Source organism: Chrysoperla carnea, chromosome 1, assembly GCF_905475395.1.
Source record: "Chrysoperla carnea chromosome 1, inChrCarn1.1, whole genome shotgun sequence".
Lineage (NCBI taxonomy): Eukaryota > Metazoa > Arthropoda > Insecta > Neuroptera > Chrysopidae > Chrysoperla > Chrysoperla carnea.
The window spans coordinates 71,245,710-71,261,216 of NC_058337.1; the positions used below are offsets into that span (position 1 = coordinate 71,245,710).

A 15,507-nucleotide genomic window follows, 5' to 3' on the forward strand; every position below is an offset into this window, starting at 1 on the left:
ACTTATTTTCTACCTTTTAGTTCAGCTAGTTACCAAAGCGTGTTTTTTAGTTTCTTTAAACTATTATTTATTTTTAGTTTTTTTGTTTTTTGGACTATTATTTATTTATCAAAAATTCAGTAAAAATATGGTGGGAGCGCAAATAAATGTATATATTATAAATATGGAAATCGTTATTCCTGAAAATTCTGATAAGGATAATCAAATAAACTTAAAATTATTGTATTTTCATCGATTCTTGATAAGTGTGAAGCTAATAAAAGCGTGTTAAAAATTATATCATACCATTTGTAATGTTGTTATGTAACGTTTCCACCATAAATATTTTTGATATTGTGGTCCCATTGCAGCAAACATATAATATGTATACATAATAATATGTACAAATGAATTAATAAAACCAATAAATGTCCCATGACCACCTGGATAGTATTTGGTACATCCCCAACTGATCATTGGCATAACAGTGTGATGATACATATGTAAGAATGTAATCTGACGATCACGTTTTCGTAGTACAAAGAATACCGTATCTAGTAATTCTGACATTTTTGCCAGAAAATAGATATATACACCACGTGCAATCTGAAAAAAGTTTAATCAATTAATTCTATCGTTAAGACAGACTTTCAATAATAATATAAAGGGCCACATATTTCTCTCATCTCATCAAGTTGTAAGCAAAAAATATTAACTTCGAAAATTTTCGGGCACGTTCATATAAGTCGTACTAAGTAAATTAATAATTACTTAATTATTTAGATTATTATACCATGCATATATGCAATATGCAAGGTATATTAAGTTTAGTCTCAAGTTTGTAACGCTTAAAAATATTGATGCAAAGCAAAAAATTTTGGTATAGATGTTCATAAAATCATCTAATTAGTCCATTCCCGGTTGTCTATCTGTCCTCTGTCGTCTGTCTGTCCGTCTGTCATCACGATTACTCAAAAACGAAAAGAGATATCAAGCTGAAATTTTTATAGCGTACTGAGGACGTAAAAAGTGAAGTCAAGTTCGTAAATGAGCAACATAAGTCATTTGGGCCTTCTAAATATTCCTTATATAAAAATAACCAACTTTTATTTGAAACATTTTTTCGTAAATATCACTGTTTACCCGTGAGGGCGCAAATTAGGCGTAAATTGTATAGTATGTAATTATGGGAATATCAGTTATGTATGTGTGGCATGTATGTATGTGTAATGTGATAGAGTCATCAACACTGTCTATGCATAGTATTTCAACAACTAACGCAAAGTTAAAGAATTTAACGCGTGAAATATTTAGCACCTGTGCAGAACGCCTGAGCACAACTCTTCAAAGAGTACAGGCATGGCATAGCAGTCTCGTACTTCAAATATAGAACTTTGCTAAATTTATAAAATTTTGCGGTATTGAAAAACTATTTTTCTAATAAATGTTTCTTACTCTCATTGCTTCAGGTGTTCGAGAAAAATCCACGGGTTCACATCGCCAACTATATTTATTACCCCAACCAGCGTCTATTGCCTAAAAACAAAAACAAAACAAAAATATTAAAATTTTACAGAAATGCTCTTAGTTTTCATAAAAATTTGTAAGATATAAGCAAGAGTGCTATAAAGATAATTTCTATAATAAAAAAAATGGCTTCAAATTACATATTAATATCGCCGTTTAATTAGCAATTACTAGGTGACGTAAACAAATTACTTTAAAAGAGCATACGGATGGGCTTTGGATGATCAATTAATTTAAATTTTTCAAATAAAATAATTTTATTACTTATTTAATATTCAATTATCTCATTTAACTATTAATGAGAAATCTAGAAATTTAAAATAAAAACCCAATCAGTATTGTTGAGATCAATTTCTAAATATAAATAATCGCTCCAATGCAATTATCATAAGTGAGTATGAATTTGGATTCTTCAGAAACAAGGCTTTGAAATTGAAATTAAAAAAAAATATTGTCGATGTATTTCTATAGCCTGTATATATGAAATATATATCTCGGTATACTAATTTTAGTCTCAAGTTTATAATGCTTAGGAAAATATAATACCATCTCGAATTTATGATCAGGTTGATTCGATTTTCACCCCCCCCCCCTCTTTTAACTTACATAAGTAGATCCCTAAACAAATTATACCACTAACATGCCTTAAAAGGGCTTAAATTTTCAAAAAATGGTATTATTTATTTGGGGGGTCCACTTATGTAAAATAAAAGAGAGGGGATTCAAAATTGAATTAATTTGATCATAAATTCAAGATCTACAACTTTAAAAACCACCTTACATGCCTTAAAAAAGCTTAAATTTTCAAAAAAAATTCTATTATTTATTTAGGGAGTCTATTATGTGGGCTAAAGGAGAGAAGTAATCAATTTAACATTTTGGCTTAAAATACGAGATCAGACACTCCAAAAACCCCCTTATAAGTCTTAATTTGTAAAAAAAATTGTTTTTTCCTTTTGAGAGTCTTTTAGACCGCCGAAATGGAGAGGGAGATGCATAAAGGAGTATATTAATAGAAAATTAAATATCTAGCATTTTGATCTTCTTAAAATCTTTTTAAAGTTATCTTAGACTTTTCTTAGGATAATTTTCGTAAGAAAAAAGTTCGTTTATTGTACTGAACATGTTTTTTTTTTTTTTAGTAATTGACAAACTGCGACCGCACAAGACCATTTTAGTATCTAAGTAGCACCTTATATGCAAATTGACAAAAATATAGGCTGTAAAAATTTCTACCAAGTTTAAAATTTAATAAAAAATATATATAACTTACCTCAACAAATAACCATATACTAACTAAAACTTGTATAAAATTATATGCTATTAATGTGTTTTTTAAAGAGAAAGGTTTTCTATGTTGCATGTATCTTGGCCCCCATGATAATGTAAAATATAGATATAATCCTAATATTGTCAAACCAGGCATTGGCGATTTTATTAGAAACCAATCATTCGTTCTGGGATCTGAAAAAATGAAAAAAAAAATTAAAATTAGGTGGAAAATTCGTAAACACAAAATCCTGGCCTAAAAAATGGTCCGCCACTCTGATATAGACTCTACTCACATTTACTTCGAAAAATAAACAATCAAAATTCTATTTATTAAATAGCTGAGCGTTATTTATGCCAATTTAAAATTAAAAGTGCTTAATAAATTACATATGGGTTAGTTGTTTAACTTAAATTTAAAACCGACTTGAAAAAGGCCGAGAATTTGATCCTGATGCCGTTTTACAAAACAAACAAACCGACAAAAATCGTTAAAATTTTATTTTTCGAAGAAAACATAATTGAAAATCATCCTGGTCAGTATCACGGCGTATTTGTCAGGCTAGAGATTGGTCTAATAAGAATTGGGTAGAAATATTATATGCCAACCGCTTTTTTTGTTCTGTCAAAAACTTCATTCATAAATAAAAATACGTTCCTAAATTTAATTTCGCTTTATGAATGAATTATCAAGGAGAGCTGAATGCTGGGCGGTGCTTTTATTTGGATGTTCTAATTTGTTTGCGATTAATATTTTCTACTAACTGTTCAAAATAATGTTTTTTTTCTAATAATCAGATAGTTGCATAAAATTCATTTTCGATTCTTCTTTATTTTAAAAAATACACGAAGATTGTAGTGTGCAGTTCAATACGTAAAATACCGTGTTTACTATAACAGCTAATATTCAAAATGTATATGCCTGTGGAAGACATTTCTGTGTTTCTTTTAGTATCGAGTTAGTTTTTTTGCTATTTTAGTGGTATCACCTATTTTTATTTTTTTGAAACTGAAAATTTTGAGGTCATTCTTATTAAAATTTCATAATTAGCAAAGAAGTATAAAAATTAGTTTACTAACAACTTGGATACATTAAAATTTAATATAACCGGAAATGTTAATGTAATTAAAGTAATAGTCGAAATTACGTATGTATATATCATAGGGAAATCCCTATAAGACATACAAATATATTTTTTATTGTTTTAGACGGCAAAAAATATGTAAGTACTTGACATATAGAGGTGGTGATAAAGTTAGTGAACAAGCTTCTGAAGCTTTTATTTAATTTCGATAAACATAAAGCTCACATAAATAAATTTTTAATGCAGTTCTCTCAATATTTCTCCTGGTCAGAGTTGTTTGACCACCTTTGAATATCTTCGCCTGGTCAAGAAAATATGTGCTGGCTTCAAGCCTGCCTGGCAAATATGAGATGCAATAAAAAGTTATTTATGTGAGCTTTGTGTTTATCAAAATTAAATAAAAGCTAAATTAAATTATTACAATATCGCCCTTGCTCAGTGCTGTCAAACAAATCGATAAAAACCTAGGCGCATTTCAGAATTGTGATGTAAGAGGTCCTATATCTACTGTTGGTTTTATTCGTCATCTATATATAGCCGCAGCTTTATAATATAGTTTTCAAGCTCTATTTAATTGTAATATGTCCACAGAAAATCAGTAAAATTAAAAACAGTCTGTTTTAATGTAGGTACTCGATTCCTATCTAGGGAGAAGGGCCTTGTTAATTTTTTTGATATTTTTGCAATGATATTTTTTTAATGAAGACAGAGGAGAAATATTTTCTGCCTCATATAACAGACCTAGATTGATGAGCGATGCGGGTACTCATCAACTAGTTATCTAATAAAATTTGCTACACCCTTCATTATTAAAAGTTATTTTATTTGGCATTAGAGAATGTCAACAAAATAAACATCGGTATAAACAGATAATACTTAAGAGAAGAAGAAAAAACAATAACAGAAAAAAGTAATACAAAATTCTAGAATTATAAGTAATATGATAATGTTGTAATAATAATTAATAATGAATACAATAACAGTAAGAAAGCAAAATTATTTCAAAGATGCGATTTTTTTCCCGGTATTTTAGAACACTTGACTAGGTTCGTGAGCATTCAATCAAATGAGTCACAATTTCTACTGTATTGCAAAGGACATATATCAAAAAAAGCTGATAATACCATGGTTATCATAGCTCTGCTGAACATGGATTGGCTAGTACTACATGTTTTGCTTATACTATAACTTAACTTGAATAGTAATTTGTTAAACCCTCTATTTACATTATAAGACGTAAATGATTTCTTCTCTGATTTTTTCTATTAATTATATTATTGAATTGGAAAATTTTCTTCTATATTAATGAATTGAGATAAAATTATTTGATTTTACGAAATATATAATTAATTTATTGTTGCTAAAGTAAAACGGCGAACAAAATCAAGCAGAATTTAAAATTTTTTAGTATGAGTAATGTTTGAGATGATTTGTTAATAAACTTAATAATAAAATTTACCTGCTAAATCGATAAACAGATGGTCATAGTATCTCGTCATCGAATTATTGTACAACGACATATTTATTAATTTTATGATATATTCACCTGAAACAAAGAAAATGAACATTAATATTTTATTATATCTTTATTTATATTTAATTAGTGTTTTGGTATTAGCTTAAAAAATCCGGTATTTTTTCGAAAATGGCGATTTTTCAAACTTCTATCAAAACAACGCTTCCAAAATTATGCAAATTTGCATGTATTTTATGAAATTTTACAATTTCTAATATTATAATCAAAGAATCCAAACATGTGCATCTATTTAAACCAGGGCTTCTTAAACTATGGGTCGCGACCCCATTTGGGGTCGCGTAGCAAAATTCTGGGGTCGCGAGAGGTAAAAATACAATTTAACAGAAAATGTTTTTTAACTTGTAAAATTATTGTTATAAAGATAAAATAACAATTATCGTAGATAAATATATCATAAAATCTTCTAGTTCGGAAAGACCGTACCGAACTAGAAGACCTGCATTTCTATTAAGAGTATTATAATAACTTGAATAACATTTACTATGAGTTATGAAATGTTAATGGAATAAATAAAAAATATAAATTTATTTTTGTCAATCTCTAAAAGCCGAAACAATCCCGAGAAATAATTATCAACAAAATTTCTAGGTATTATTGCTGAAGAAACAGCTTTAACACATATTAAATCCCAATACCGTTCAGCGATAAAAAATGTTGAAGAGGTCTTACGTCCAGCAGTTTCAAACATTCCACCAAAATTTGATTTGTTATGCAATAAAAAACAGGCACATCCATCTCATTAAATTTTTAACTTATACTTTAATTTAATACTTACCACGCAACTACTTGAATATATTCGAGAGAATTAAGACGGTCAGAATCCACTTTTATTTTTGAAACTATAATAAATACAATTTTATAATTTTTGTGCAATTTTTAATTTTAGATTTTTGTATGTTTCAAAACGAATTCTAAACTTATATATTTTCATATGGATATGTATATTGTTATCTAATAAATAAATCATCAATATTAATTTTTTTTCTTTTATATTTGTATGGGGTCGTCAGGAAACTCGCAATCAAAAGTGGGGTCGTGAATTACAAAAGTTTAAGAAGCCCTGATTTAAACAATTAACTTAGTTAGTTGCTGTCTTCACTTGTTTTTAGTTGATTCCTCATTTCAAAAATTTGAAGGGAATTCGTAGGAAAGAAACCTGAGATTTTACATTTTTATGGCTCCTCACATGTGAACAGCCTTTTCAAATTAATATAGAGGTACAAAGATGTGATTTTGAGGGGTGTTCACTTTCGAGACCCTTACCTTATTTTGTAAAACATAAAATTATGTTTTCGTGTTTTATGGTTTTTACACACCCCACGAGCCCCTCAAAACTGAGCTATATGTATATCAGTTGAGTTGGTGTTAAGAATGTGCCTTTTGGGAATATTTAAGCTTCTCAACTATCTTTCACCCTTTTTTATACCAGAAAATCATTATTTTTTGAAGTATTTAAGGCTTTACACTTCTCCATAATCCCTCCAAAACTGAGCTAGTGACTTGAAAATTGAAATGTTAATCGAATATGTGTCACGGGCATTTCTTTAAAAGCGTTTTAAAGCTTTCAACTTTCAAATCCTCCTTTAAAAATATTTTATGTATACTAGCTTGACACCACTTCGCTCGACTTAAAAGTACAGACCACCGCGTTATAGCTTCCGCCTCTCTTGCTCTCGCTTATGAACCTTCTGTAACATGTAACATTCGAAATAGATCTAGGGATTGTTTCACACAGGTAAAATATATGTACAGAATTCAATTTTTTTTAAATGTTATATAGCCTTGGTTCAAAATGATACTTCTAGATGGCGTAGTGAAATGTAATAGGCGAAATTTTTTTGTTTTATTTTTTTCGTAATTTATTTTTATAAATTATTGCTCATCGATTAGTCTGATGTATGAGCTATATTATCATACAGTTTTATTCAAATCCGTTTGCGAATTTTTGTGTGAAAGCGTAACAAACAAACAAACAAACATCCTAACGTTCACATTTATAATATAGCAATGGGGGTTGATGGATGCTTTGTGTTAAAAATCGTGAAAAAAACATGGTATTTTTCTGTAGAAATTCCACCATATCAACCATAGGAACACCAACCTTTTTTCCAAGTTGTAATTATCAAACACATATCAATTTTTGAGAATTCTCAATAAGAGGAATACGTATTAAAATTTATTATTTAACCCTACTGTAAATTACGTAATTAAGTTTAATTTGGTTATGTGCACTGATTGTTAGACTATTTAAAACAAAAAACAAGCCTCAATCTTTTTCAAATTACAGTGCCGATACATTCTTACTTTAAAGATATTGTATAACTAAAATCTTAATTTTCAAAGAAAATCTTGTTAAAATTTTATACAATAAACATTCCTTTTGTAAAATAATTATATTGACATACATTTATTATTGGTTGACGATATTGAATGAAGAATATCGCATCACATAATTTTATTCAAGAAACATTGCTTAATTTATTGTTCAATTAAAACTAGAAAAATTATTATTAATAATTGCATACATAAAATGTTTACGATCAATTAGTGTCATCGAAAAGAGGTGTAAATAGATTTAATATCTAATATCACCAAAGAATGAATTATGAAGAAGATGTTAGGTATATAAGGTCATTTATTTTTAGAATGTTTTCCATTCTTTACTATTTTTCAATAAATTTTTAAACGTTATGACTTCAATGACTTTCTTGTTAATCCACAAAGTCCTTCTGACTATACAGAATATTTAATTATCCAAAGCCATGCTTAACAGAAATTGTATGGAAATAGGTTAATTTTCCAAAAATATCATACTGATTTATATATTATTTTCAAGAAGAGACAATTTTTGAAATTTTAACGTTAGATTCCAAACTTGTTTGAACGACGTAAGCCATGCTGAGCTTTTTGTTTGCTTGCGTAAATTCAAATAAAACTGGATAATAAGTTGAACAATACTTATTACAGTTCGGTCCGTTTGGGCCAATTCTTGCATGTAGGTAGGTTTTGGCCAAGACCTTGGTAGTTGACTCTTGATCTCGATAAGCTAACACTGATTGTATGTTGGCTTCCTTACAAGACCAAGAATACATTTCAATAATCTCCAAAATCAACAAATACGTACATCTCTATTTAGAATATTTAACTAATTCTGTCGTAAGAGATATCGTCGTAATATTCACAGTACCGTAGAGTTTATAGGGTTAAAAATGGGATTCAAAAATACTCCTTTGGACATGGGTTTCTTTCATTAATAAAGGTAAAAAAAACAAAAAAAATTCTCGTTTTCTAGATACAAAAAATTTCTTATAAATGTAATTTTTTTTTTTTTATTTTCCGCGCTTTCAGCAGCGAGGGTCATTTGCGCAGATAGCAAAAGGTACGTATATAATATTATGTTACGTAATCTTTATATTTTTGTGAGAAGTTGGTTGGTGGTTTTTAGGAAGTTGTATAATTTGTTAGTACAAATGTAATTAATACAAAACATTTCGTTTTCGGAGTATTTAATCATAAATTCTTGGAACAAGAATATGAAAACTTTATGATGGGATATTTCGAAAATTAATAGTTTTGACCATATATTTGTGTGATTTTTTTAAAATTATTTTGTTAAAAAAAACTAAAAAATAAAAATTACTTATTATGTTCTTGTTTTAAAAGTTTAGCACCATATATTTCGAATTTTGTAAAAAGAAAATTTAAAAGTGTTTTTGTCAAGTCAAACGTAATGCAAATTGACGATGGTAAAATACCAGCTACATATTTATGATTCTTTTGCATTCAAAATAAGCGTTTCCAATCAATTGGTAAAGATACGCATAAAGATGTTCTTATAAGGTCATTTTAATTGTAGAATGTATTTTTTTAATATTAATAAATTTTAAAAGTATTTATGTTGTTAACATTAAAGATACAAATGGTTCACAACAAAAAGACAATTTTTCTTTTACAATTTCTGTTGATTACCTTCACAATTATTTATAATGAAAAAGTAGGTAAGTATAGAATCTTAAGTTTTCTACTGGATATACAACATGTTTACTTCTGAATGATCTCCAGGGATTTGTGTTGAAGTTTAAGAAGTGGAACCTCAAATCCGGGCCATCCTTATATTTATACATAAAGGGTTGACCATTTCAATCTATCATGGCTGATAACTCGTTTTTTAGTAAGCCAATCAAAACATAGCTTTAATCAAAGTTGTAGAGATTGATGACTAGGATATCATGTTCTGGCATCAAATTGCACCTAGTTCTCCTGGTAGATTTAATAGTCAATTTAGATCCTAGAACATAACAGATAGAATAACCCATCCAATTAGGAAGTTGATCCTCTTAAAAACCAACTTTTCTAATTTAAAACATTTTTTCGAAAAACGTTAGATTTCGGAGGAATTACAACTTAAAAATGTGTCACTATTGCATTTAATAAAAAGAAAATACGCTAGCTAGAGAAAATTGCTATAGCCAAAAGTTGTAAAGGACATTAGAGGGCATTCACCTGTGGCATGACTTTGACCTTAAATTCTAGTTTCAAGAGGTCATTTGACCTTGATGTTCAAATGACATATAAAATTTACTTGGGCTTAAAAGCTATTAACACAGACTAATCTATAATGTCCTTGATAACTTTCGCCTAAAAAATGTTTGGCAAAAATTTCGATTGGCAAAATTGAATGTATGATAATAAGTTGGATATATTTTTTTTTTCCTTTTTATGAAAAAGGTTTTTTATTATTTCCGACCACAAAATATCGCTTGGCAAAAATATTCTGTGACGAAAACTGCTCATAACAAGGGAGTAGAGTGTAAGCGTTATCTAAGAAAATATGATATAAAAGAGAAAATCTTTAAATTGATTAAAATGATATAAAACAGATTGTATGTTCAATGGTTTTTTGTTTGTTTATACCATGGAGATAGATGTTTTCACCCTCTTTAGTTGCCATTAAAGCGCCACTTATGATTACTTGAAGTCGCGAATACTTATCAAATAATTAATTTATACATCATAAATTATAAATTTTAAAAATTATACATAAATACATAAATTATAATTTTTAACAACACAAAATTTTATTAATGCTTACATTAAAATTTTCAATAATATAAAATTTTATTAAGATAATTTAAGCACGCAATTTCCCAAATATAATGTATTATTACGACAATGACCAATGTCGTTTGTTATTTACACTTTATAGTTAGTGAATTTACCACCTTCCGTATTGAATATTAACATGACATTTGTATGATAATTCGTTGATTATTTTTATTTACTCCCCAAATAATTAATATCAAAAAGAAGCTATAGTGAAATAATCTCGGTTTTAGAATAACCTCGCCCGTCTCGCTTTTTTTATTTGCTTTTTCCTATCCAATTAATTTGACATTGTCAAACAATTTCTAAAACGAAAGTTCTAAAGTCTGAGGTATGTCTGACATGAACGACCTTCCTTGCTTTTGTTTTGTGACGTTCACTACAGCTCTAAATAAGTAACAGTTCAAATATTAATTTAGTCATTGATCTATAGAGACTAATAACATTTCTAATAGGTGCATAGATTAAAGCATAAAATAATTTGTACATTGCATAAATAATTATATTGCGTTATGACGGTCAGATGCCGAATTCTTATAATCCTAAATTTTACGCAGAATAAATTTTGATTAATGAAATGGCCATCCTTGGATCGCTACATCAACGAAAATTTTCTTTGTATCATATATCAAAACTTATTCAAAATCAACCATAATTACTTTAGATATAAACGAGGCTCTAATTAACAATATTGGCAAATAGGAAATTCTGATTTATATTTATCAGTAAAAGTGCATAAAAACACTAAAATATTACTTCTTTTAAAAATAAAAAGTATTATTCCTCGATGGACATATCTTAAGAGTGTATTGTTAGTACAATTTTAAGTCGAAAGTGCACTTTTGATCAAAACCTAATAGTTAAGGAGTGCACTATTAAAAGCGAATAAAGTAAAGACATTGTTGTGTAAAGTAGTTTTGTTTTTTTTAATTATTTATTTTGGTGTTGTTTACTTTTAATCATGTATACGATATTTGTTTACATCAAAGTCTCTCGATTATAGATGTTTTTAATATGATACATACAGTGTAAACTAAATATTGACAAATATCTTGTCTAGTAATCTTAATTAAAGAGAATTGAAAAAAAAAACACAATACACGTCCTGGTTCGAGTGTGAAAATTTTTATATTTATCCCGCAGCCTCGCAACACATTAACGCTCTTCTGGTAATTGAAGACGTAGCTCTCTGAAGAATATCTGGATCGTTTCGTATGGATGCAGCTGCAGCCATAATACACCAGAGATGAGCTAATTCAAAAGATTATTACTGGAGCAGCATCCATACGAGATGACCCAGATATTCTCCAGAGAGCTACGTCTTCAATTACCTACTAAAAGAAGTAACATTCAGATAAACATTCAACTACTTTACTCAACAATATTGGTTTAATTTAATAGTGCAAACATAACTCCATAGCCAAGGGGTTTTGGACAAAAATGTATAAGGTACTTTCGATTTAAAATTGTCCAAATAATATGCTCTAATGCCATGTCCACTCAGTCTCGGACACCCGGTATATGTCTCTTAACTTTTGATTAAAACAAACTGGTAACTTTTTATAAAAAGTTTGTGTACCTGATAAAATAGAAATTAAAATGTGCAAATGTTAAATGATCGATTTTCTACATTATTAAGTGAGTAGGAAGATATTTTTACTTTTTAAGGAAAATTTTAATTTTGTTAATTCCTTGAAATTATTTAAAGGATTTCTCATGCTTAATTAGGTTGAATATTGCACGTTTATTTAAAAAAAAAAAAAATTAAGCCTTTTTTTAAATCGATTATTGCAACAAAATAAATTATATATTCTGTACAAAATGCATACATAATAACTGTACTGAACAGACAGCAGACAAAAAACACGACATTTCATAATAATGACATATTTTTGTAATAAAAGAGAAAAAATTAAATTCATAAATTGAAAGTAGATAAAATATAAATATTGATGCGTCTTTGTTAATAATCTGAAAGGCTAAGAAAATGAAACAAAAAAAATCAACGTTTGCAACAGCATAAAATTGATTAAATTTTACTTTTTGGAAAAATTCACTGAAACTATTTTTGTTGAAATATATGGGCGAATGTTTGTTATTGACTTCGAACCTATGAGTAAAATTAGCAAAGACGACATAAACCTATTCTTTTTATTCAATTGGATTGCAGTTATGGATTTTGGTAGAAAAATGCTGTATAATATATATAACTTTGAATATGTATTCAGTTTTATTTAAGAAACCCAGTTTTATAAAAAACTAGACCTTATAATAGCATTAATTCCCTCTCCACAATGCTACTATTTTGTACAATTTCGGTTACTTCTGCGTCAGCAGAAAGATCTTTCAGTAAACTGAAGATTATAAAGAATTATTTAAGAAACAGCATTGGACGAAATCTACTCTGACATTTATCATTAATTGCGGTAGAAAACAAGGCGGCATCGAACTTTGATTTGAGTGAAGCTAAAGACGACATAATGACATGTTCATCATTGTTTATTTATGCCCATTTTTCTTCATTATAAACATATAGGTTGGCCTTTCTTCTCCTCATAAAGCTAGACTTTACTTATGCTACTATGAATAAGTTCAAGTCACTGTATTTTCTAATCCCTATCTATAAATTTGAAGCACTTTGGCTCTTGTCGACCTTGCTACGCCACTGGTAGCCACAACAGATCAAGCTGAACGTAGTACTTCTCGATCTATTAGAAATTAGAAATCCTAATTTTAAAAAGATTAAAAAAGAAAGTCCTAGACTCATGTCTTTTATCTTGCCTCTCATATGCAAGTCAAACTTGGATGTGTAATTCGCATACGAAGGAAACAAATTGAAAATTGCCAAAGAGCCATGGAAAGGAGCATTCTTAACTTGAAACTCGGAGACTGAAAACGACACAGAGAAATAAGAGAAAGAACAAAAGTTATAATTGATGCGTTAACCCACTGCAAGAAATTTAATGGAAGTGGGCGGGCCACATTGTAAGTCAGGATAAAGAGAGATGGACTAGAAAAATCACTGCATGGTCTGGCCCCCACGGAAAAAGGAAAAGAGGTCGTCCCCTGGAAAGATGGGAAGACGAACTTATAAAATTCACAAACAACGAGTGGATGAGAACAGCCCAAGATAGGAAAAAGTGGAGTGAGATGGAGGAGGCCTATACTCGTCGAGAGGTCCTTAGTTAAACTTATTGAAAAATAAATAAAAAAGATATTAATCCTATTATGATTATTGTTATTTTTTTGTTATTATCACTTCTTATTGTTATTATTATTATTATTATTATTATTAATGTCTGAATGACGTAGGCATTCAGTATATTATTATTTTTACTATAAAATTATATATTATAAATTACATATTATTATAATTTTATTACAATGTAAAACATTTTTTCTTAAACTCTTATTTTATTCAAATAGTTTTCATTTTCAAAAAAAAAAAAAAAGAAAAAAAGGAAAATAAAATAAAAATAAAAATTAAGAACAAATAATATTATATGATGCATCTACAATTAATTTTAAAAGGCTCTTAAGCGAATTTTATTAAAAGATATGTATTTAAAAAATATTTCATAATAATTCATATTTGATTTCAAAATCATATAGTTTGTTTTCATCACATAATTCAATTTTTGCATCATTTTACATCTAATTATGATTATTATTTAATAAGAAATAAATAAATTATTATTATTTACAATATTTTATTATTATTAAGTGTTACTCATTTAATAATATTAATGACTCGACGTATTTCATTTCCAATTATTGTTAAAAATTAACTGTGAATGAAGGTTTTTAGTAGCTATCGTGGCAAAATATTCACAAGAAGAGAAATGTTCCTAGACTACACACAATACTATGGGTGAAAAACTTTAAATTTCCCAATTTATTCCTAAAATTAACGAATTAAATTGTTATTTTCGTATATTCCACTGTGTGCAACCTCGTTGGCTCGGCATTTGAAAATTGATTGAAAGGCTTCTTGTAACTTTTCTTTTCAAAATAAGTATTTATCAGGTTTAGGTTAAAACCCAATTTGACAAAACATATACAAATATGATATTGCAGCTAAGCAATTTTGGCTCAGTAACCGATATTAATAAGAAATATTTATATTTATTTTAAGCAAACAGTTTAATCTGAAGTAAATATGTTAATTTGTGCCTTTGATTGTTAAAGCTATACTTTTGAATCAGATTTTTGAAATATAGCTCAAGTGTTAATAGCAAAGCTTGTTTTATTATGAATGAAAAGTATTACGAATGATGTAGTTATAGATTAAGGCTTATTTGAAAAAGTTAAGCTTTATTGTACCTAACTTGTAATCAACTTTGAAATTCTTTATTGAATTGCTTTGCGTTTTAAGCCTAAGGCATTATGATAATTTTAATTAATAAAACAAGAAAGTTTGTTTTATTTTTCTTGGTCATAAAAATTTAATTGAGTAATGACTTTTCTTGTTTTATCTACGTAGTTGATAAAAAAGGGCAGATTAAACGTGCGATAAAAATAACGTAATAATGAGGTCGAGTTTTGGGTCAATGTCATTTCAGAATAAATAACTTTCCATCTCATTTTGTTTGTTTATTTGTCCCTTTTTTTTTATATATTTGTGAGGAGTCCCACAAAAAACGACTGAAACATTTATTAAAACACTGTTATTTTCCTACAATTCTGGTATGGAGAACTTGTTGTTGATGTACAAAAGCGGTTCAGTTCGTATTTGGAGTTCGTATCGGTTCGTATTTGGAGAGCAACAAGTTCGTTGGAGCACAGCAATTGTACGTACACATTTGGAATTTATTTGGCGTAGTAAGTTTATTTGAAAGAATACAATATCTATGCATTGCAAATGGAATGAAAATGAAACTGATTTTCAATTTCTAGCTTTTAACACTAATAAATTAATAAATTTTAATCAAATTAAAAGTGAACTTTGTTCATAAAATGAATGTTATAATAAAAAAGAAACCCATAATGTTTAACATCATTATATAA

At 28.2% G+C, this 15,507-nt stretch overlaps 1 protein-coding gene across 3 annotated transcripts in view; it reads right to left on the bottom strand.

Moving 5' to 3' along the window:
• The window catches only part of LOC123290727 (elongation of very long chain fatty acids protein 7-like), a 37,732-nt gene that overhangs the window by 2,779 nt on the left and 19,446 nt on the right, over positions 1-15,507 (bottom strand). For all 3 annotated transcript variants that reach the window (XM_044871214.1, XM_044871055.1, XM_044871138.1), the window contains exons 2-5: positions 5,320-5,406; positions 2,780-2,970; positions 1,435-1,515; positions 286-585 (exon numbers count right to left, since the gene is read on the bottom strand). In XM_044871214.1, the coding sequence (XP_044727149.1) occupies positions 286-585; positions 1,435-1,515; positions 2,780-2,970; positions 5,320-5,380 (633 nt within the window). In that variant the 5' untranslated portion in view covers positions 5,381-5,406. The remainder of the gene's footprint in view (positions 1-285; positions 586-1,434; positions 1,516-2,779; positions 2,971-5,319; positions 5,407-15,507) is intronic.